Source organism: Chelonus insularis, unplaced genomic scaffold (genome assembly GCF_013357705.1).
Source record: "Chelonus insularis isolate UGA/USDA-ARS -01 unplaced genomic scaffold, ASM1335770v1 contig_406_pilon, whole genome shotgun sequence".
NCBI lineage: Eukaryota > Metazoa > Arthropoda > Insecta > Hymenoptera > Braconidae > Chelonus > Chelonus insularis.
In genome coordinates, this window is record NW_023276563.1 from 715,712 (window position 1) to 736,630 (window position 20,919).

Consider the following 20,919-nt stretch of genomic DNA (forward strand, 5'->3'; position numbering starts at 1 on the left):
CCAAGCCAATGGGTTCTGCAGCTTGACTCGAGATAATGAACTTGTATGAAAAATTTGATTACCAGTGACATGGCTTGCTCATCGTGAGAGATTAAAGGCTGTAATGGAGTCTAGACTGGATAACAGTTTTAGTGATATCGAAAATAAATATTGTTTTGGGAAGAAATTGAATCCATAATTGAGCAGAATGAATATCAATGATTAATTATTGTTTATATGAATTAAATAAATAATTATCAAGATGAATGAATGATGCTGATAGCAATTATTCATAATCAAAACAGAAATTCATAAAATAAATCTATCTAATTGCTGGATCTAATTATCAAGTGATAAAAAATTAACGCAAGATTTTATGATAAATATCATCTTGTAAATCAAGTTGATACTCTATTCATTTTTACAACCCATAAGACGATGGCTTCTGTAGTAAATGTTAAGTAAAAAATTACTGTGTGGCTTTTACTACTACAATAGATATAATTTATGAAGCATAAAATTGTCTTCTTAAGGAACTCTAGTGGTATAATACAACTTCTAACAGTTACATTATTTTTTGATAGATCCTCTGGAGGATTCATCCATTTAATTTATTTTAATCCTCATCATTTCCACGAGAACATGAATTATGGGAAAGAAATTCCAACCCTAGCTTTTTTATATTCTGGAGATATAAATCGAAGAATGAAGGGGAATAATAAAAAATATTACTAAAAATATGAAACTGACAAGAATGCTTTAAAAAAGATAGACCAAAAAATTCGTTCATTGTATTATACGAAGAGTGACACAATGGAAAATTTGTCAAGTCAAAGTGTATAACCACTAGAAGAGTGTTTTGAATTTTTTAGTAGGAAGAAATGAGGGAGATTATCTTGAATCAGACGTTGAACAGTTGGTAGAATTTACTTAAGTGTCGAAGACTTATTTGTTGGGATATGAGAAATACTGATAGACTGTGAATATAAGATCTGTTAGGAGTTGATTTTCTTTATGCAATTATGGTAAATAGCCTAAAGGGAACCAAGACGAGTTAGAGAATTGAATAGACTTTCTAAATCATTCATTGGTACCCTCAAGTATTGGCCTTTTGTGCTCCAAGTCAGGGAAATTGATTTTAAAAAACTATCCACGTATATGCAAATAAGCTTTATGACAATCATTTTTTTAAATTTAATTTTCCAACAGCATATTGGACATATTTTTTTTCATTTTAAACTATATGAAGTTTGCTTTATTAAACTTTACATTGTAATACATAAAATGATGTTCAACTCCAAACTCCTGAATGATTATATTGACAAGACTGCCAGCATTTATTAAAAATGGTTCATATTACTTTTTTCATTAACGATAAATATCAATAAAAATAAATGTGATAAAATTTCTTGATTTTATTCAGTGAATATCAGAAGTCTTTTTCAATTTAATTTGTAAAGTTAAATTAATTGGAAAATAAGTTTCAATGTGAATTACAAATTAAAATGTTGACTTCACTAATTAGTTAGGTAAAATCGTTTTTTCTTGAAAATTAAGCTTTAACCAAATACGAATAAAATAATTTAAACTTTGTAATTAGTCGTGAAATAATATTACATCCTTAAACATCAAAAAGCATTTATTCTAAAATTTTTTATTAAAATTCTATTTTTCGTAGGAGAAAAAATATTTTCAATAAAATGTGAATTAAAAAGTCAGTTTAGTACATTGACAAATCCACTTAATAAACTTTATATTATTTCGTACAGTCACTAAATAATTGTGCTACTTCAATGCTCTTAGTTTTTTTTTCAATCATATTACATACATAAATGCAATGGTGTGGTAAATGAATTTATATTATAATCTTCTAAAGCAAAAGAAATTCATTTTTTCCTTGAACTTTATGATGTAATTATCAATTAATAAAAAGCTATCTACAAGATGTGAGTTAAGACATCAATTTAGATGATTGCATTGCCGAGCTGATTCAACACCTTTGAACAAGCAAACTTTTATTTATTTATTTCAAATCATCATGATTTCAATGCCTCAAGTTTTATTGAATATTTCTATTAAATCTTCACACAACATGCTTTGAATAATTAAGTTTCAAATTGATTAAATAAATTTCATCAGCTTCATCAATGCTTCATTGAGAAAAATCAAAGTCTTTCATGAAGAAAGTTGATTATTTTTTCCTACCACCATGACTGGTGTTACATAACAGCCAATACTTAAAAAATAGTTCATAAAGCATGAATTAAAACGTCAGTCTGGTTGATTATATTGACAACATTATCAGTTTTTCCTAACAAGGCTTCTGTTTCTTACTTGACACAAGTCAGTGAGTGAGTTGGCGTCGACATAACCCACGTGTCTGTTCATTACACGCGATATAAACTCCTAGTAGGTGTACAAACAGTTATTTCTATGAAATGCGTATGTGTACTTGGATGAATAGATAGTCGCACGGTGCAACCAGCTAGGAGGGACAGTATTAGAAAGGCTTGGACACCAGTGGTGAGAGAGATGCGCTGGCACAAGGTAAACCGCATACTCGTTGAAGAATAATTGCCTGTTCAGGGCTACCCACTGGCTTTGCCAAGGAATGTCATCCATCCTAATGAGAGACATCGAGTCTAGAAGAGCACCTGAGAGAGAATAGCCGTGGATTATAATCACATGATATGGCAACGTCAAGTGTAATCGAGCAATAGAAATACGGAAAAAGCTATTGAGAGACTTTCCGGAGTCGTTAACCATGTGGGAGGGTCGTTGACAGACTCTGTTGAAGTACAGTAATATGTAAACATTGAATTGCTTGACCAACTTTACACAATTTTTTAACGCAAATGATGGGGCTGGATGAAGCACAAAAATTATGTGAACTTTCAACTCTAACCTTTCAACTGTATCCTCACAAAAAATTTTATTTCAATTGAGAATTATGACTCATTAATATATATGCAGTGAAATAATCCTAAAAATGTCTTTTTTCCATTTTTAATTAGTAATTATTATCACTTTAATATTTTTTCCTTCATTTAAATGATTGAATAGTTCACTTGTTCTACTTTATGCAACTATGTATATTTATTGCTGTCTTTTATCTGCATAAATGTTTATATCATGAGTAATAGTTTCATAACTGGTTTTTTCTAATTATGTGGGATGATGGAATATAACATATTTTCCAAAACAATCAACCAATTTTTTATTTTTATCAATTACTATCACATTGAAAAGAATATTTAATTAAAAACTTTTTTCTATTTACATTCTCATCAATGCCTTAAATAGTTTCGAGATAATAATCTGTAGAATTTTTAAAAAATTCTTTAAAACTTTCAATACTTTTTGTAAATCAATACTAACTAGAAAACAGTAGAGTTGCTTTTTTAGGGAGTTGTTGTTTCACGTGCTGATAAATGGTGAAGTTCTTTGGTAGAACAATGTCCATTAAAAAGTCTGGCGTTTCTGTTATTAGTCCTGACAGTTTAGAAAAATAGCTGGCTAACTCAGCACTATTTATTTCGAGTTTCGGGAAGTAATCATGTTGATTGTAAAATATTGTGCAAAGTCAATTGGCATGAGAAAAGGTTATTGAAATAAATCTGGAAAGTTACATGAAGAATGATTATTTTTTTAAATGGATAATGAAAAGATTTATGCGGTGACATTCATCACTTGGCTGAATCTGGTAACTATGGCTTAGACTTTGTGTCCATTTTTTTTTTCTACACTTTCATGCAGATGTTTTGGAAGTCAAGTGTTAGAGAGAAAAAATAAACGAAGGTAACGAGAAAAAATTATTCCATTACTCTTGGTGTACTTCTCAGAGGGGGTGAAAGAAATAATTACCTAAAAATAAACTCTCACCCAGTGTAGCTGAAAATAGGTCGCAATTTCAGCCAAGTCGACAATTTCACGCTTCTATTTTATACTTATATACATATAGTTTTCATTAAATTCTCATCCACTTCTATACATGAAAAATTAAAAAATTTATCATCTTCTGTTCAAACTGAAAGGTCATTTTTTTATTTTAATTTTAATAATTGGTAAATTGAAATTAAACTTGCCAACATTGTTTCCATTTAGATAGATTAAAAAATATATACCTTGAATGCAAATGAACGTTTTTTTGATTTATTGATATTATAGGAAGCGTTTAATTGAATTGTCTTTATAAAATAATTGATAAAAACATAAATTCTCTATGTATTGATTGCAAATAATGGAATTTATATTTAAAACAACTTTTTTTGTTCCAGAAATTACCGTCACTCAGCAATAGTAAACCGTCACGAGACACGACTGATAACAACAATGGAAATCACTCGACGTCTAACAACATTCACAACTTGCCGTTGCATGATCCACTTAACACAAGTGTGCACATTGATGCCTATGGTGAGTAAAAATAATCAGTACAACAAAAAATAATGGTGTAATTTAAATACAGCAGATATTCCATCAGAATTTAATTGAATTTTTGAGTTAATTTTCCAAGACCTTCAACTTCAACTATACTTAAAAAATTTTTTTTAATTCTCTCTAAAAAAGAACTTAAATTAAGGTTGATAGAAAAGTCAATAAAACATTTGAGACATTCTTCATAATTGTTCTTTGTTCAATCATCTTGAATGTCTTTCTTAATTGCTACTTGTTCTTTCTGTAGGACGTAGATTGCCCATGACACCGCAAGAAGCAACCAAGTACTACGGATCACGACTGACTGAGTATGAGCGCACGGAGATTGAAAAGTACTCAGAGATTTGGTACTTGGGATTGTCTGCATGCAAAATTCATGGAGAGGAAGGTGCCGAAAATAGTGGATATGATGATGATACAGGAAGTTACCACAAAATTCCTCATGATCATATTTCCTATAGGTTTGTTATTATCAAAATCATTAATATTCATTAAAATAAAATATTAAACTCATAAAAAGCTGGCTATTAAAAAATAATTACATTATCTGAATTCTCATAAAATTCATTTCATATTCGTTCAAGTACTCTATTTATATTACGTAATGAAGTTAATCCCTTCAAATAGTACAAGCATGATATAAAAGATGTAAAATGAACTTTTATTTGATGTATTTTTCTATAAAAACGAGCTGTTATTACGATAGTAATATTTTAATTATGCAAATTATTTCATTTTGCAATTATTTATTGTAATTTATATGTTATACAGATATGAGATATTAGAAGTGATAGGAAAAGGGAGCTTTGGCCAAGTAATCCGAGCATTAGATCATAAGACTGGTCAGCATATCGCCATCAAGATAATTAGGTAAGACATAATAAAATAGCAATAAATTTAATTAAGATGATTTATATTTATTTCACTCACATATTAACTTGCTTCTTTTTTTTCAGAAATAAAAAGAGGTTCCATCATCAAGCTCTAATAGAAGTGAGAATTCTAGACCATCTAAGAAAAAAAGATCTTGAGGCAGATTCTCAACACAATGTGATACACATGCTGGAGTACTTCTACTTCAGGAACCATTTGTGCATTAGTTTTGAACTTATGAGGTAATTTAAGTGGAATAAATAGGTCTAAAAATAGACTTTAAAAATGAAAAAAATTAACCACGAAATATGTTTTAGCTTGAATCTTTATGAGTTGATCAAAAAGAACAACTATCACGGATTCAGTCTGAGTTTAATTCGTCGTTTTGCTAACTCTCTCATAAACTGTCTGAGGTTGCTGTACCGTGAGAACATAATCCACTGCGATTTAAAGCCGGTAAGTGAGAAATTTGTAGCAGTTGTCCTACGGAAATAGCATAGAATAGTGTATTTAAACTAAGAATACATTAATGAAGGTTCTATAGTGGTTTATAATTGAAGATATAGAAATACAAAGAGAGAAATTTAACGTGCACCAATTTGCACATTTTCACGGTGTAAACTTCTTGTATGCACTTAGATACTTCTTGGCATTTCTCAAGTATTTATGTGCGTGTCTGATGAGCATGACGAAAGCCGTCGTTATCCTCGTGCAAGTATTTCTATCATCTTGTTTCATACACATTTATGGATAATATTTTATGATATACATTTGAGTGTACCAAAAATACTTGAGAAATGATCGGAATTTTATGTTAAAAATACAGCGTTCAAGAAACAAATTGAAATTTTTTTTATCACAAAGTGTTAATAAATTGAAATTAAAAGTTAAATGAATCAATTTTATTTTCTAGGAAAATGTTCTCTTGAAACAACGTGGCAGTAGTTCGATTAAAGTCATAGACTTTGGATCATCATGTTATAGTCATCAACGTGTCTACACGTACATTCAATCAAGATTTTATAGAAGCCCTGAAGTGATTCTTGGACTACCATACGATACTTCAATAGACATGTGGAGTCTGGGATGTATTCTTGCTGAATTACACACCGGATATCCTTTATTCCCTGGAGAAAATGAGATTGAACAGCTTGCGTGTATTATGGAGGTATTGGGACCGCCACCAGAATCACTAATCGCACATGCAAATCGTCGCAGATTGTTTTTCGACTCCAGGGGTAATCCTAGATGTATAGTTAATAGCAAAGGAAGGAAACGAAGACCTGGTCATAGAAACGTTGCCATGGCTCTTCGTTCTACTGACCCGCTGTTTATTGATTTTGTCACCAGATGTTTAGAGTAAGTTTATCTCAGCATTCTCTATTAAAAATTTCATCAAACCATAATCTTATTTGACTAATTCGCTGAAATTATTTTTATTAGATGGGATCCTAAAGACAGGATGACACCGGATGAAGCGATGCAGCACAAATGGCTCAATTCATCTTCGTCTTCACACTTGAGTACGTCATCTTCAATGGGTTCATCGGTAGTAGGATCAATGAAGATGTTGGTCGAGCCAACTAATCAAACCAGTCACGCTCACACAATCTCGGTAACTGCGCCAAGACAACGCGCTACCACTTTGGAGAATTGTTCGTCTGTTGATCAAAAATATAATGTGTATAGTTTTTATCGAGGACGAAAGTGTATGATGTCAAAGATCACAGCAATTGATAATGCAGACAATAATGCACTCGTTGTAAAGAGCAAACTTAATGGAAGTGCAAGTAGTCATGCCTTGGCGAGTGGAACTCAACCAGCTGCTTCTCGACACGCATCTACTGGTGACATCGTTGCGAGTTTGGATCCCAACCTCGATGATTCTGGAACCTTCCTGCCACCAATATTGTGAAGCCGCGTCTGCGCCAGCCACTTCTGAATGGTTTCCTTCATTTCAGGACGTAGACTCGCGCAGTTAAATCATCATCGTCCTCGGCACTTTATCGGTACCAAGTTCTCGCGCTGTTCGGGACCACAAAACCCATTCATTTGCCTGTGACTGTGAGTTCCGACAATAATACTCAAATGCTTGGGCCGGTTAACGAAGACGACAACGATCTATTCTTTTTTTTTAATTTTATCCATTTTTATTCAACGCAACGAGAATAATCCGGCCTGCGATGGTGATGTGCAGCTTGAATATATGAGTAGGGGCTGTAGGAGTAAAAGGAGAACTTAGAGTAGCTCGACATTTTTTTCCATCAACTCAAATCGAGGTGTAATTACTGTCGTTAGTCACGCAGCATGCAATGAGAGTTAAGAGGCTAAAGTAGATCCAGGTAGCAACGTTACATGAAGATAAGAGAAAGGGAAAAAATATTAATGATGAGTGTCTACACACATGGTTAATAATAATGTTGAAAAAGAAATTGTATCATTATGGTTGACAAGTTAAAAAACATTTTTTTTAATAATCAAAACAAAAAATATTTAAAAAAATAAATAAAAGAAATAAAGTAATTTCGCTAATCAAACTAAGACTGGTAGAAAAAGAAATATAAATACGTCGTTTGATCTTCCGAATAGTCTGGAATAAAAACCGTGTGATAGACTTACACTCTCACATTTTTCAGTCTATAGATTCATCGATTAGTTCAAGTAACGACAGGCAATTTCTTGTATAAAATAAACGAATAATGGTGGATGAATAAAGACCTCAGAGAGAGAATCATGAATTACAGATGCCCAAGTTTCACGAGGCCTGAGTAGTCTTATTGTGATATTAAACTACCACTGTCTTACTTAGATCTCCAATAATAAGAATTAACAATTAATAATAATAATTTTTCTTTAATACTAACTACAGTTTTTTTCGTATTGTCATCATCGCTATTACTAAATATGAATGCAACGTTTGCAATTATACTATAGAATATTGCATTATTTAAATACAAAAACGTAAATATCAACTTGATAAAAAGTATATTTTTATGGAAGTAAGCATGTGCTTATTACGTAATTATTTAGTTTATATGTCATTTTATTTTTAAATAGATCATCATCGCTTATAAATTCTCTACTATCGTCAGTAATTTTATCAATTTTAAAAAAAAAAAAAAAAAGCTCAAGGGTAATGCATTAATCATTAAAACAATTACGACCACTGCCTTTGTATTATTGAATTGAGAATAATTTTTTAATGAAAGTAATCTCACTTTGAATTGTTTCGTCCACTTAAAACATCAATGATTCAGTATTTAACTTATTCAGCTGAACTGAAAAAATTTACAAATTATTTGCATGTTGTTTATTTATTTAACTCTTTATATCATGTATCAAAATATTTCATTTTTGCTTCTCAGGTTTTTTTATATCAGGAAAATTGTGCAATTATTATAAAAAAAAAAACATAACTAATGACGTAAAAAAAATTGTCATAAAAAAAAAAATAAAAATGGTGTGAAAGACTGAAATACATATTGCATGTTATTATTCATGATTTTGGTCTTAAAATATTCAGTTATGTTATGCGATGATGAATAAAAATAATTGACTAATAATAAATGGGCCAATTGTTTATTTGTATGAGAACAAAAAAATTAGAAATTATTAAATAATGATTCAAAAATAAACGGAAGATTATAAAACGACCTATGGTAGAAACAAAATAAATATATAAATGAATAGAAATAATTAAAAATAAAATAAAAAACATAATAATCAATGAACAATTAAAAATTAAACAATTACTTGTCAATTCAGGCCACGATATGATTATGAGAATTTAAATAATACGCAGATCGGATTAATGATCCGCTTGAAATGACTGAAATAAAAATAACATTGTAGCGTAAATAAATTTTCAATTATAATAATGTTGCTGGCATGTGTTGAGCGTTTGTTTGACATCGAGCAAAATAAAATAGAAATTCATTTTTTTTTTCTCTACAGAATCATCTCGTTCTAGTTATTAAATACCCATAGAAAACTTGTATGTAATAATAAGAATACTCTAGAAGTAAAAATCATGTTTACATTGAGCGAAATATTATGAAAAAAAAGAATTAAAAAATTAAAAAAAAAAAAAATCGTGTATAAAATATTAATGATTGCGACCTTTAGGAGAATGATTGATGATGAATATGAGAAAGAAACAAGAATTAACGAACTGTAGGCGATTATTATTGATGTAGAATATAAGTAGATGTAAAAAATCTAATAATCTTAAGTAATGAATAAAATTAATAAGCGGAATCCCAATAATTGGGGGCGATACTCTCGTATGTACAGTTTTACGTTTTTAGGTGTTCAACTATATACAGCGGGAACAAAGTATGTGTATAAAAGAAAAAAATAGTGTATCTACATTTAAACCCTTATTATCATTAGATAATAATATCCATGCACATTAAATAAGCCTATTCGTCTCATAATTATTAAAAAAAAAAACATTGAAATAAAATTAAAAAAAAAAAAAAAATAAGTATCGCATGAATCATTTTCAAAACTTTAATAATCGCATACAATTCTGCTGATAAAATTCTGAACCTAAAGAAGGGAGAGAATGAAGACGAAATTTTTTTTAACAGCTAAGCTAAAGAACCTTCAAGACTAGTCACGAACAAGAGGACATAATCGCGGCTAGTCCTTTTGAAAAATGTAGATGCCTACCTAATGTGCTTTACACTTGTTACTTGAAGCCGTTCCTGAATTCGATATAACAGAAATTCGATAAACTACCTAAGCAAAACATAAAAAAATAAGAAAGTACATTAAAAACAAGTACGAGTGTAAGTTAATAAACATAATTTCATTAGTGTTAGTTTAATTAGATAGATAATTGTATACTTAATAAGGAAAAAAAAAAACACAATACTCCCCCTTTAAAATTAAAAATGACTTTATGTAAAGCTGTGTATCAATTAATCGGAAATTTGAATCACCAGTCCCTGGAGTCCTTATTGAAAAGAGTCGTATTGATCTTTAGCGACGATAGAGCTTGGTAGGACAATCAATACGCAGTCTAGCGTTACCAATTAGAATAATGATATATTCTAACTATGATATTAGTAAGAATATGATTTTACATGTAAATTATAGACATAATAAAATCCTAAATGCTGCCTGTTGTCAAAAGGGGGAGTAAATGCAACCTAATTCATAGTCATTACTCCATAATAAATGATATAAGTGACTTGTCTTACTGATTTTTAATAAAAAAAATAATTACATAACATTGGCCTCAAAATTTTTGATGGTGTAATCAATCCTATGTATTTCTTTCCAATTGTCAAATAGGTTGTACATAAATAAAAGAAAGAAAAATGTTTCAGGATTAACTATATGAAATCAAATGTCCTCATCATACGGTGGTGTAGTGCGAATGTTTCGTGTTGTAAAACAAATGTTAACAAGTAAAAAAAAATAATTTTGTGATTTATAATAAACGTAATAAGTTGTTGAGCTCTATCTGAGCTTATCTAATGTCTGTGTATAATTGCGAGAGATATTTCGTCAATTTCCGCCTGACTTAAATATGATATCACAAGTGAAGAATTGACAATTGTAATGTTTATGATAAATGACGTATAGTGTGTAATAGTACGATACTGAAAGCATTATCATCTTTTTGTATCATTTGTTCGTTTGTTTCTATTATCTTACTGCGTTTGTCTTTCATTATCAATGTAATAAAGTAAGACGCTAAACGTTTAAATACGTGGCTAATCTTACCTTTTAAACACAAGCAAATAAACACAACTACGATCTAATTATTGTTAATAGGATTTCTTAAAAAAAGTACCCTCTTTTAATATGTATTATTTTATTATTTTTTTTGCAAGAATATCGATAAACAGCTAAGTAAAATATTTACTTCGTAATCTACATTATAGTTAACTGCATTCGTTATTTGAATTTCATATCACAAGAGTTAATTATCTTTTCCTTATTTAAGTTAAGAACAACATGAAATGAGTATCTCATTAATTATCTATTATAGGCATCCAGACTTATAAACTTCAATTTGATAATGTTCTGAAAACCAAATACACTATGAAAAGTGTAAGTTAATATTATTTTATCAGCTTCTTTTTCTTCTTTCTTTACTTTCTTTATTTATTAATATCTATATTATAAGTAATAAATGTTATCAAGCGAACCATTAAATGAAAGGGAAAGTACTCATATAAATACTTAGGTAACGTCAGTTCGTTGCATATGTCTAACATGTTGTCTTGACGAATCATGATAAGCAATGCTAGCCTTCAGCATTTCTCCATGCCGGAAGACATCATGAGGTAGAGATAATGATGAAATGTTTGGCAATAGACAACTTAATATATTTGCGCTAGACTCTGATGGATAAATTCCGTTGGTTAAAGGTCCTGGCATATTTCCGGTACTGCAAGATCCTGGCTGTATTCCAGCATTTGAGAAACTGTTTTGTTCACTAGACAGTAAAGTGTTTGACCCAGAAGAAGATAAGTTTCCTAAACGAGAAAATATATAAAAATCCAATGAAAAATTACTCTTGAAGTAAAAAATGAATAAAAAGTTTGCTATAAATTAGAATCATCTGTAAAAGGCATTTTAAAAGTGTAGAATAACGTGTATTTAAATTCCGGTTAGGTTCATGAACCTCATTTACATATGAATACAGAAATTTAGCATTTGTCTTTCTTTCGTATTAGGATAGCAGCAGACGCGAAGAGCTCTTCTCTATTATCGGATGTTTTCGTGTGACTTCGGGTTTTTTCGTCAACATTCAAAGTTTTGTCATCACTTCACTTTTCAATTGTTTAAATTAAAAGAAATTTCTTCTACAGTAAACAATAATATGATCAAATATACGTAATTAACTTAGTGAATAAATTAAAAGACTATTTTAATAGATTAACATTATTTGCAGTCGTGATAAATCTGATCTTAATTAAGCTTTCAATCATTGATAAATTTGATACCTAATTCATACAGATTCCATAAAGACTTGAACCATCTCGATAGTATTAAAGGCATTCGAGTTAAAATCGAAATTTGCATGATCTGTTATTATTAATAGTGTTCCGGTTCAATCTGAATACTTGTTCCAATTAATTGGTGCTAGAAGAGGAGATTAAATTATTAATGAGTATGAATCGATATGCTATGCGAGAACCAATTAAACCGTCAGAAACTCATGGAATATTTTTTAAATATTTTAGAAAAAGTGAATAGAATGCTATTAAGATAAAAAAGCAGAATTAATAATTTGTTTTTACCAGATGGATTCGACAGACCAGAGTTCGTTGAAGTAAAGGATAGAGATGTAGTAGAAAAGTCGGAGCTTTCTGATATTCGTAAACTATCAGCTCGAGGTACCATAGTTGGTGGATGAAAATCATGTTTACGACGACGAACTCGAACTGATGCTTTACCATTGTTTCCCGAACCGAAATGGAGCAATTCTAGATGTCGGCGAAGGTTTCTGGATTGTCGTAAGGTTACTCCACACAAAGGACAAGTCGTAGGCAGATCCGATGAGCTTTTACCTTTATAATGACCATCTAAAATTCGATTAAAGTTTGTAAGAGTGATGGTTTAAATCATAAATTTGACATCAAAGGAATTGGATGCTTTACATAAACTAAAATTCAATAAAACACTGATTGATTATTGATACACGCAGTTTATTTACAGATGCGAAGGAATGAATACTACAATTATTTTACTTATAATAAAATTCTTATGACATTAAATAATAATAATGATATAAAGTAGTACTCATAAATGTAATAATAATAAGGCATATACGAAATATCTTTCGAAAAAGATATATCATTTTCATTAATTTGTTTGGCGACTGAATTCACAGAAAAAATACTATTAGCTTAAATAACGCAAATGAGATAAGAAAACTAATTATTCTTCCTAGAATATTAGATTAAGTTGAATATATATGATAAATATCTAAAGAAAATAGCATATATAAATGTAAAAAAATGATTTAATACAGGTTACTTTGATAATTCTTCATGCGCATTGATAATTGATATCTTTAGCTACTTGTCTAAGTACTTAGAAAACATATTTAAAATTAATTTGCAGTTAACAAATTGCAAGAGATCGTTATCTTGATGATTGAATTTTTTTATAGATATTTTACTTTAATTATCTCATCTGGCGATAGTTTCAGAGATGCTTTGATGGGAATTAACAACATTAGAACTGTGCGTTGGTGATGGAAGCGGACTTGGATGACAAACTATCTGCTCTGTATTGCTGTTATCTTTACTATCAGTTCCGTGATTTTGTCCACTGAATGCACCTATTTCAATTTCCGGTTTTATTTCAACAATCATTTGATCAGGTGGCTGTTGCGGAGTATGAAAGCTGTTCAGTCGATATTTGCAGGAAGAAAGAAGATGCCTACGAAGATTTCTAGCTTGTCTTAGAGTTGCTCCACATAATGGACAAATTCCAGGACAATCAGACGCTCCGCGAACTTTTAATGTTGAGGAAGTCGATGTTGGTGCTTGAATCAGAGGATATCCAGGTGGTAATCCTATGTTAAGAGATCCAGGAAATGAAGGAATGTGTAATGGTGAATATTGTTGTTGCATAGCCATTAATGTGTGCAAAGAAGGCTTCGTTTCTGTCAAGTGATCCTGCGTTAGCGATGGAACTTCTGTAATGACTAGTGATGATGCTGGTTGAGGCATGGAGTTTGGCCAATCATTTGGTCCTCGATGATTAGAGTGTTCCGACTGCTCACCTGCTGTCAACAGACACAAACACAATATTACCATACGGGGCTGAACTGATTTTTGTTTTAAATATCTATTGGTAAATTAGTGACCATGTGGAGATTCGTTAGAATATTTAAATTTTTCAGGATAACAAGCTGCAGTTCAACCCAAATTGATGGTTGTGCTTGTGTCCGTTTCACGTCACAAAATTTGCCGACGAGTTGAATTCTCGATGGCAAGGACAGTAGTCAATGCGGACACAAAACACAAAATTGAAGATTTAAAATAAAAAAAATATTAGTATTATTCTGTTTAAAGTAATAATGACTAATATTTTATTTATTTACAGTAAAATTGTACTTTCAAATAATAAATCAATAATTGTATCGAAAATTGATATTGTGAATGCTTCGAAAAAAAATCGGAGCAGCCGTTTAGTAAATAGTAAATTTTAAATTGAATCTTAAGAATCGATTAATAAATGTAAATACGAACATTTCTTACCATCATCATGACCACCATCATCATTCTTTTGATCGTAGTCTGTAGTTCGATCATCCTCACCATGCCCATCGTGTCGATCCTCACTGTCTGTGGTATTATCCATTTTTGGCCATTTACTACAAGAAGAAGATGATTTTCTTCTTTTTTTACGTCGATGGATGGGAATGCAAGAATTCATTATTTCTCGAGTCACTGGCTCAGTATTAGTTGGAATTGCAGACACGGGTACTTCTTCGCCATTCTAAAAAACGTGATAATTTTATGAAATAAGCCTAAGTGATGATATTAGTATGATTTACTTACCTCAGTTAAAATTGTTGGTGGTGTCAAGCCATGAATACTCAAACAATGAGCTGCTTGGAGCAAAGAGGGTAATTGTGAAGGTTCTACACTTACTTCCCCTCTATAAACAAACTCTAGAAGAGATTCTAAATCATCAGAGCTTATCCCAGCAAGCATAACAACTGGATGTTGACATGGTGTACTCTAAAAGAAATATCATCGTTGAGTATTCTAAAATGACTATTTTGAACTGATTAGTGATTCATAATAAAAATACCTTGAGTAAATCTAACAAAAATGGACTCGCAGCTGACAAGACAATCTTATGAGCAGGAAAGCTACGGCCTCCAGCTGCCAATGTTACGTCCACTAGGTCTCCATGCCCCCTTAAAAGCTGTACTGCTGAGGCTAATGATGTACCAAATTCTCCCCATGATAGACTGTATAATTGTCCACTGCTTCCCATTCTATAGAAGAAAAAATAATAGATTACTGAGTATATTAAATAAAAAGGATTAAAAAACATCAATGAATTATATTGAATAGTTTTTTAATTTCTGCACCATTTGCATAGGGGTTTTCCCAGGAAGTTTTACCGTTATTAAGTACGAAGTATTAAGTAGGACTTATATTTTTTTCCTAAGTAAAGTAACATATATCTTTGAAGAACTGGAGGAAAGTTCTTCCCCCACTACTTCATAATTACTATCCCCACCTTGAAAAAATTCGGCGTCTTTTTTACAACCTTAATTGCATTTTATAACATTTATAAGTAATGAATAAAATTTAAATTAGCTCAAAGACAACTTCCCATCATTTATTTTAATTAACTTACTTGAAATTAAGGTAATTACGAGAGTGGCAATAGAAAATAAAGCAAATTGAAGCACTTAGTGGAGGTTAAATCTAACTACAAGCTCGATCAAGTTTATTAGTTTATTTAAAACTAATATCAAAATTCTCTGCTTGTAATTGTAAAATCAAAGAAAAATCTGTTTTTAATTGAAGTCAACACAGTTTATTGAACTAATTAAACGCAGGAAATATATTATATCTAAACACTGTCAGTGAACTTCAATGAATGTCACATTTCACCTTAGAAACACATATTGACACTCATGTATTAAATAACCACAAAATACAGTTCTTTAATATTAAATCAGTTATTGTAATTGAATTTGTAAATAATAAAATTATTAAATAAAAATGATTAATTTTATTCGGAGTTCAATTTTGTGAGAAAAATATTTTTTCTTGAAATTATTCAATCTATGGGTAAATGAAAAGCAAAGATAACAGGTTAACAAACCTTCCAATAATCCCTATTATGCATTTTTCGTCGAAGTAGGAACAGCATGAATAATTCTTAAAATTTCAACAAACGAATAAATTTCATTGAACTATACTCTATAATGTACATTTTTTTAAAATGTTCCCATTATTCTTATATATTATATTGAATAATCAATTTTATAAATTATTTTGGGATATTCCAAGTTGTTATGTTATTCTTTCATAATACTAAATGATAATGTAGAGACTTCTCTACATTATTATCGATAAACAAGAAACCTCTTTTATCTATTAAAGCTATTGTTTTGTAACTTTAATTGTTGATATAAAAAATATCTTATTTACCAATACATGATCGATTAATTTTTTTTTTGTTTTTGAAAATGATTCTTTGGTTATTAGCATGCATTAATTTTTTTTTAAATTGTATGATAACTATCAATGTCAGTAGATTTTCACATCAATTAAAAATAAAATCTATTTATTAATCGATTAATAATAATGTCACATAAATATCTTTGCTGTTATATCATTTCCTGAATAATTATTCACTAACGGCACTACTTATTTATCATCAATAATTCGATATTTGTCATAATTCCCTTTCGAGAATTGAATTATTACATGTATAATCGAGGTAATTTGAATTTTATCTTATTAATCATCATTTGTAATGTTAATGGTAGATATAATTATTGAATTATATGTCCTCAATTACTCCAAAATATAATCGAATGTTTTTCCTAAGTTTCAGATATTATTAGTTACATGACAATTGAAAAAAAATACCACACTTAATTAAAGATTAATTAGATATTGTCATAATGGAAGATCATGTGTCTAAAACATTTTTTATTACCATAGTTATTGTATGTTTCTTACTCGTTTCATTCGTTTATGTTTACAATCATCATCCATTAAGAAGATTTATAAATTCATCTGATATTACACCTCAGAAACTGTGCCAACTTTTATATGAAGATCGTAGGAAGCCTCCAGAAGCATTTACATATGATAGACAACCTGATGGCAAGTATGTCATATACAGGTTAGATTATAGTGATGGTAGTTATAGACGTTCAATTGAAGATCTTCCTGTGGATGTTGATGGCTTTGAATGGTTATCCAAAAAGAAGGGGAGAAGCAGATATAACTGTGACTAAGACTGGTTTTAAAGTAGCTGGTCTTGAAGCTGAATTTAACTGTCCACCTAGGTGGTCTTGGAGTTCAGAACAAGGGAAATGTATTGCAGACCCTCTTTGTTCAGAGTACAATAATAGTGTAATACCTTTATTAAATACTCGCTACAGTGAAATTGCAAATCCTGCTATCACCATACATACCCCATTAACAAGTAACCTGATACACCAAAGACTGTACATCGAATGTTCAAAAGCTGAGAAGAAGCCAATCATTAAATCATGTTCTGAAAATACCTTTGTCAAGATATCCCAAGAACCATATGATGAGAGTAAATTATCTCCCATTCTTCCTCTAGAAAATGGAGAAGCAAATGTGAATGCAATATGCAAGAGATTTGATGTATGTGAAAACCGTGAAGATAATAGTGTACATCGGTTCTTAACATCTGAGTCAGATGAGCCATTAGAACAAGATGAATATTACATCTGTAAAGATGGCAAGAGTGAGAAAAGAAAATGTGGACTGAATCATAAAGTTAATCCTAACTTAGAACATGCTGCAGGTCTTATATGTATACCATTGAACCACTGTGATACTAATCATGATTTTTATTTCCGTATTAATAATGACTCTTATGGTTATTGTCGAGCCCACGTTGAATACATGGTTTCATGTGATGGAAAAGGCATATTCTACATGCCTAATAAATCTATAGAATGCAGAAATGAGAAATGCCTAGGACCTAATAAAATACTTATCTACAATGATCCTATCTTCAATTATTCCTATGGCATAGAATCATGTTTTGATGGAAATTCGCCAAAGAAAATAAGTTGTGATGAAATGTTTAAAGAACTTCAACCAGTTTCAACGATTTCCAACATTGCTTTCCCTCGAACGGAGATTAATCGACCACCTGAACTTGGTAGAAGTCTAAAAGAATACTTTGAAGATCACGAAATTCTAGTACCAACCAAGTTTTATTATGACCAAGATACAGAAAAGTGTGAACTATTCAAATCAGACAACATTAAACAATTTTTGATAGATAAGAAAATGATTAAAGATGACGCTGTAATTTACAAATCTACTTCACATGGAATGAGAAGTTTGCCTTTTAGACTGAGAGATGATGTAATGATGTTAAACCCTAAAGATTTAGGATTCAGCGATGTTGAAAAAGTATATGCTATTTTTAATGGTAAAGTTTATTGTACTGGAGAATTAAATGAAGGAACTATATGGAATGATAACAGCAAAAACTTTTTCTCATTTATATCTCCAATTGAAGTGGAACCCAAACCAATTGATGAGAGAATTAAAATTTTAGATTACGTTTACGATGAAATTGATGGTGTTTATTATGGTTTGTGCATAAAATATCATAAAAAATTATTAATATTGGATAGCACGAGAAATATTCTTGATGTTTTTCGTCGAAGTTTGACTGAATTTGAAAATAAAGAAACTAATGAAGTTATTTCTTCAGCATCAGTTGAAAGATATCAAATTGATTATAAAAATCTCATATCGAAAAAAATATTATCGAAAAATTTTCCAGAAGATCAGTTTTCATGGAATAATTTATTCGTCGGGAAATATTTCTATGATAAAGAGAAAAATCATTTTGTCATCTGGCATGACCATTTGTTTGTTATTTCAGTGTTAAAACGCAATTTGATTGTCAATAGAATTACAGATAACAATGGTCAATTCATTGTAAGTAATTTTCCCTCTGGGATTATTTCTGGTATTTATCGTGATGATAATGAAAAAGTAAGCACTTGGAATGAAACTGCTTTAGTAACAACATTTAATTATTTTGGGGATTACTTTGACTCTCCAGCTCCATTTTGGTTGTCATTTATCGATATACCAGTAAGAGATTTAACTGACAAAAATGTTTTAGATTATTTACGTATTGATTATCCACTGTTAAAGAAAATTGATATTGGAAAAGTATTGATGAGTATTATCACAATGAAACCTTTACATCTAAATATTGATGATTTCGAAGCTTATAGTCTTGTCAAGAATTAATTGAATGATTGATTGCTTATTACCGACAAATATTAATGTGCATTAATTAATTTTTAAATCATGTGTATAAATTGTCGAAATGAGATGATGCTTCTAAATTAACTTCTTAAATCAGATGATAATCATAATTATACATTCCAATTTACATATATTGATATTAAAAGAACTTTGCCGAGTTTATTTAATATAAACAAATGGTGATTAAGTATAAATTAATATTTACTGAGATAAAAATAATTATTTATATTGTTTGTTTGAAATAAATTGCTTTATTAGATAAATTAATAATTAAGTTGATATAGAGTTTATAAAGTATTTCAGATGAAAATATTTTCCTTTAAATTAAGAATAATTCAAGCTAAAGTAACGACTCCTATTAGGTATAAATAAGCTGTGAGCAACAAACTATTCAACGTTGAAAATTTCCGATTATTCGGTGTTGAACACTCTGTAGAACTTGTAAAAGTTTTATGACTTACTTTAGCATATGTATGCTTTTTCAATAAAGCAAGGTAAGCTGATACGAAAATAATAAGGACTTGTTTGCTGAGCATTTAATAAATTTTCTAATATTTGCAATAGAAAAAGTATGGAAATATGTAAGTGATAAAAAATTTAAATATTAGATTTACAACAAATATGTTATTAATGTAATATTATAGGAATATTCATCAGTTTCAAATAATTATTCAACTGATTACAGAATTGTAAACAGAAATGATGAATTAATTTGCTCAAACTAAATATTACTATAATAAACTTCTTTGTTTATTTAGGTTACATAATTTTTAATTATAAAATAATTCATAAAAAACAGAAATCTTTTTCTCTGTAAAAGAATTATCAATAAAGCGCAATCGAATTTGAAATCTAATTGAAAAATGATTCAACAAACAGAAGAAGAAGCAAGAAAGTAGAATAGGGACAGATACCCACTCTCCTTTGAAGTAAAGAAATACATTGATTTCAAATCTAAAGGAAATTTTTACAGTGAAATTTTTTACAAGATCAGAAGTAGAAGCAGCAATTTTATTGTTATTAACTATTGATCAAACTGATATCTTTCTACTTTTTGCTCTCCATCTTCCTTACGATTCCAAGTTAATATTAGTATCAAATGTTCATCGTAATTCTTAATATGATGTAAAAATAATGGAACTGATTAATTTTATAGCGTAGTCTATTCTTGGACTTTTTCAGAATTACTGAAGCAAAACGATGAGATTTTTCCAATGAAGAAACAGACTACAAAGTCTCGACGTTTCAACCTTTTGCCATCTATATAGTGCAGAGAATTTTCGTCCCACTTCTAAAACTTGCCAAGTTGAACAAGAGAAAAAAAGAATAGAAAGAAGCTATAAAAAAAATTATAAAAACTTCTGAATTAGCTGCTTCTTTCAAACTTACCTATTTATGCGACTATAAAATATATTTAAATATAAAGAATAAAATATCTTAAATTGCATATTTGCATATTCCTTTTATTATAAAAGAGTGTAGAGAGCGAGTATTATTCAATTGATAAAAATATCAAGCGTAAAAACTATTTGAAGAGAAAGCTCATCTCGTTAAATTAGGTCATATTTACATCTAAACTGTATACATAAAATTTGTAATCTCTAATTACATATTTTTTCTA

At 29.8% G+C, this 20,919-nt stretch overlaps 3 protein-coding genes across 9 annotated transcripts in view; 2 read left to right on the forward strand and 1 right to left on the reverse strand.

Annotated features, from left to right (window-relative positions):
* LOC118069282 (cyclin-dependent kinase 13-like) overlaps positions 1-11,063 on the forward strand; it is a 97,093-nt gene extending 86,030 nt beyond the window's left edge. The window contains 7 exon segments of the mRNA XM_035087269.1: positions 4,257-4,395; positions 4,664-4,877; positions 5,188-5,286; positions 5,373-5,531; positions 5,607-5,745; positions 6,203-6,648; positions 6,733-11,063. Of these exon segments, the coding sequence (XP_034943160.1) occupies positions 4,257-4,395; positions 4,664-4,877; positions 5,188-5,286; positions 5,373-5,531; positions 5,607-5,745; positions 6,203-6,648; positions 6,733-7,204 (1,668 nt within the window). The 3' untranslated portion in view covers positions 7,205-11,063.
* Positions 11,064-11,120: 57 nt separating this feature from the next.
* Positions 11,121-16,072, reverse strand: LOC118069283 (transcription factor GAGA-like). Of its 7 annotated transcripts, XM_035087275.1 has the most exons (7): positions 15,640-16,072; positions 15,082-15,271; positions 14,826-15,008; positions 14,514-14,763; positions 12,552-12,836; positions 11,454-11,783; positions 11,121-11,328 (listed from the first exon to the last, which is right to left on the reverse strand). In XM_035087275.1, the coding sequence occupies exons 2-6, from the start codon at positions 15,268-15,270 to the stop codon at positions 11,488-11,490; spliced, it is 1,203 nt and encodes a 400-aa protein (XP_034943166.1). In that variant the 5' UTR covers position 15,271; positions 15,640-16,072; the 3' UTR covers positions 11,121-11,328; positions 11,454-11,487. The 7 variants fall into 7 exon arrangements, with proteins under 7 accessions (XP_034943166.1, XP_034943167.1, XP_034943165.1 ...); XM_035087276.1 differs by having other exon boundaries at positions 11,121-11,783; positions 14,523-14,763; XM_035087274.1 differs by having other exon boundaries at positions 11,121-11,783.
* An 812-nt stretch (positions 16,073-16,884) lies between these two features.
* LOC118069196 (uncharacterized) lies at positions 16,885-19,338 on the forward strand. The gene is given in 2 exon segments (XM_035087146.1): positions 16,885-17,177; positions 17,179-19,338. Coding segments are annotated over 2 exon segments (2,358 nt in total). The 5' UTR covers positions 16,885-16,921; the 3' UTR covers positions 19,281-19,338.
* The last annotated feature ends 1,581 nt before the right edge of the window (positions 19,339-20,919 follow it).